At 37.8% G+C, this 3856-nt stretch overlaps 1 protein-coding gene across 1 annotated transcript in view; it reads right to left on the bottom strand.

Annotated features, from left to right (window-relative positions):
- The window catches only part of mura (ring finger protein murashka), a 26812-nt gene that overhangs the window by 5092 nt on the left and 17864 nt on the right, over window positions 1-3856 (bottom strand). The window contains 2 exon segments of the mRNA XM_018514665.1: window positions 340-427; window positions 542-743. Coding sequence (XP_018370167.1) covers window positions 340-427; window positions 542-743 — 290 coding nt within the window.

Genomic DNA, 3856 nt, shown 5'->3' with positions numbered 1-3856 from the left:
TTTTTTTTGTATTATTATTAAATGAAATTTAGAATAGTCTGTAATTTTTTCAAGTAGTTCTTAACATATTGCATTTGCCTTACAACCTCCTTAATTCGACGTTTAAATGAAGGAAATGACGGAAATTCGACGTTATGCAAATTTGAAAAAGTCGCGTTAATCCTCGCGCTCGTACCTTCAAGAATATATTGATTCGCATGGACGCGAAATGAAAGACTATTTGTAAGGACTACTTTTGAATCAAACTAACGCGACAAGAAAGGAAAAGCAAAAAAAAATCGCATGCAGATCCGAAGAAGAAACTTTCGTTGCACGGATAAACGGATGAAGGAGCCGTACCTTGAGAGTTCCTGCGATACTCCATGTCTACTCCGCTGGCTCCGAGGCCGGGACTTATGTTCAGTATAGGGCCACGCATTGTGTTGTCCTGAAATCATAATGGTCATTGCAATTAAACGACCTTCTTGGAAAGGAGGAAGAGAGAGAGAGGGGGGGGGGAGAGGGAGAAGAGTGGGGGGGGGGGGGGGAGGGAGGCGTTCACCTGTCCACAGATATTGATGTGCAACGGCGGGGAGTTGGCTGGTGGACCTACCGGCTCCTGGGGAAAGTGCGGCGGTGGGCCCCTTGTCTGTGGACTGTGCTGCGGTGGCGGCTTATATCCCACGCTAGTTCCACCCACGTTCCCGTGATAGGAAACCTCCTTGCCGGTCGGCCCGGAGGACGTGCTGACCCCGGGGCAATCCCTGTGTCGTGCATAGAAAAAATGTATGAGTTACAAGAGATAGGAAAAATCACGGAGCCGCATAGAAATACGAACGAAAAGTATGTAATAAATGGCGAGAGTACGCTATTTTCTGCCAAGTGATAACTCTATTATGAGCACCGATACTAGCCGTATTCGTAATGAAATGAGTCATGTACGTAACTATGGAACGAGAATCTCGACGATCCCGCGGAGGAGCTTTTTGCGTGAAAGAAGAACCTCCAAGTAGAACAACAGGTTACGATAACGTCAAAATGACATTAAAGTGAATCATGATTGATTGAAAAGTGTAAGTGTGAGTAATAATCGTTTTGAAATCATTTTGACGCAATTTTGATACTATCATGACTTTTTGTTCTGCTTAGACCTTTCTTGACAAAAATTCCACGAAAATTGTGCTTGTATATATTTTTTTTTACGAATCAAAATTGTATGGATATTCTTAAAATGTTATCGTTCATTCGCGCTGTCGCTGGTTCCCGCGATTGGCGTGCCAAGAACACAGATATACTGTGCGATTTAATTCGACGTTTAAATGAAGGAAATGACGAAAATTCGACGTTATGCAAATTTGAAAGAATCGCGTTAATCCTCACGCTCGTATCTCCAAGAATGTATTGATCCGCATGGACACGGAACGTGATCTATTTCGACGTATCTAATTAATTTTAGTCGCTCGACTCGCCGGTGTGCAATGTCTTGCTGGGACGGGTCAAATTCGCGGCAAAATCTTATTTCCGGACGTAAACCCCGGTTCGAGAGAGAAAGAGAGAGAGAGAGAGAGAGAGAGAGAGAGAGAGAGAGAGAGAAAGATCTTTAAAAATGGTATTCATAATCGATGCTTACATTAAAAAAAATATCGGTTTGGATTTAATATTATTCTCATTGTGTTAGTGTTAATATTAACATCAACATAGTGTGAATTTATAATACCTGGTGCTGTATCATGGATTTATATCAAAATTATCATGCGATGTGGATTTAAAATCTATAGTACAAAATCCGACATTTTTGAAAATGTATGTTTAAGACTGTTTTAAAATGTCATCACAAGCCGATATTCATAATCCATTCTTACTTCAAAACCATCTTAAGTAACATCTTAAGATGTTAATATGGCGTTCTATTATGACGTCTTAAGACTATACTTAAGACAGTCTTAAATATACGAATCGACTACAAATACAGAACCGTACTAGCATCTTAAGACGATCTTGAAATAAATATGACTATGAATACCGATCTAATTGTAAGAATTATCCTCTTTCCTCCTCGTGTCTCCCGATTTTAGCGGGTTAACGTACCCACCGTTGTTTGCAGGAGCTCAGCAATTTGCAACGTCGCGTCGCGATCATTCAGGCTTATGCTCGAACAACTAAGCAAGCCTCTTCTCGTGAGTGATTATGAAAGCCGCAATCATCAGAAACGATAAAGCGATGTCTGCGTCTTATTCGCATAAGATGAAAATATCGTCATAAACGAATCGCAAGTGATGCTCCGAAATTTTACATTCGTAAATAAATCGCGAATGAAACTTTCGCTTCTTGAGGTTTTACACCGAGTGTTACACGCGCGCGCACCAAATTTTATCTCGACCAAAATTAGAAGCGGCCAGCCTTTTTAAAGATTCGAAAGTCGCGATAATTTTATCACTGACATATTCATCGGCGTTATATCCAATTTCATCTTTAATTTTCAGTCAACGGAAAAGTGACATTCGTTAACGAATGCGAGGCTGAAAGGACAGCATTCCCTGTGTATTTGACAAAGTGCTACAAGCATGGATATGGCAAATAAATTGGCCATAATAATTAACGATTCGACAAATTGGTGGTTTATTTATTTTTGTTTTGTCGCAGATTTATTTATCGTATAACCGAATCGATTGCTTTGTGAATGGCGTCATAAAGAATATACGTATCAATGAAACCGAAGTGTAACGTTACATAATACACATTTGTAAAATAGTTACACTACGCTCTCGTAGTACATGATGTAATAAAATGATATTTACATAATTTCGCCCGTGTGTTTGTACAGTTTGGCATTAATATTGCATATTGTACGTGTAATTTATTTAATGCATAATATAATTAATTCGTTGCATTATCGTACTCAAATTTTCTCTCTAATTTCCGTGAAAAGAGATATTTTCATCAGGAACCTATCGCGTTTTCTTTCCTCTGGTCCACTCACGTATTAACATTCGTAAGACTTAACAGAAGAAATCGAGATAATCGCGGTCATAAGAAAGTGAAAAAATCTATACACGCGCGCTTTCACGAAACTGATAAATATGCGCGAGCATGCTAAACGAGATAACCAGCGGAACATATAAACATAACATAGAAAAAGTTAAGTAAAATGTTAAAGCGGGTATAAAATAAAACCATATGTTCTCAACGGATATTAGAATCAATTGGCGAAGCTAAATGGCTTGCAAAGATGTCCAAGTCATGCGTCAATAGCGGCGATCCTAAAATGGTGCAAGATTATAACAGTTTGAACGTAATCGTAGCGAGAATAGACTTCAAAACCGTCTAATGTCGAAGAAAAATGACATATAACTGCCGTGAAACATGTGTTACTTGTACTAACTAAATCGCCAATCAAATTCGCCGTTTGTTAAAAGTATAAAGATTTTAAATTATAATAACGTTTTCTCTAAAAAAAAAAGGGAGACTTCCAAATAAAACTTTTTATGGAATTAAATAAAATTTAATTAACTGAATTATTCGTGAAACTTCGATTTTTGTTAGAAAATTTTATCCCGAATATAAATATAAATTAATTTTTATTTATTTTTAACAATTCTCTTATTCATATCAGCTACATTTTTCAGATATGCTAAAAAAATTTATTCTGTAAAGTTACTTCTATTGGTATAATCTTTCGACAGACAGAAAGAGTTGCGCAAATAATGCAGTCGTGAAGTCAGAGATGTGTTTGAATTATATAGGGTGGGGCAGTAACTCTGTCCGCTTAGAATATTTCCACTATTTTTAGAGACATGAAATAATATATTTATTGAAGTTATACAGCAGTGGTCGCAAGGATTTGCACATTTCGAGCCGATTCCGATGCGCGACTCCC

The sequence above is a fragment of the Trachymyrmex cornetzi genome, unplaced genomic scaffold (genome assembly GCF_001594075.2).
Source record: "Trachymyrmex cornetzi isolate Tcor2-1 unplaced genomic scaffold, Tcor1.1 scaffold55, whole genome shotgun sequence".
In the NCBI taxonomy this organism is placed as follows: Eukaryota; Metazoa; Arthropoda; class Insecta; order Hymenoptera; family Formicidae; genus Trachymyrmex; species Trachymyrmex cornetzi.
This window is presented reverse-complemented; position numbering and strand designations above follow the sequence as displayed.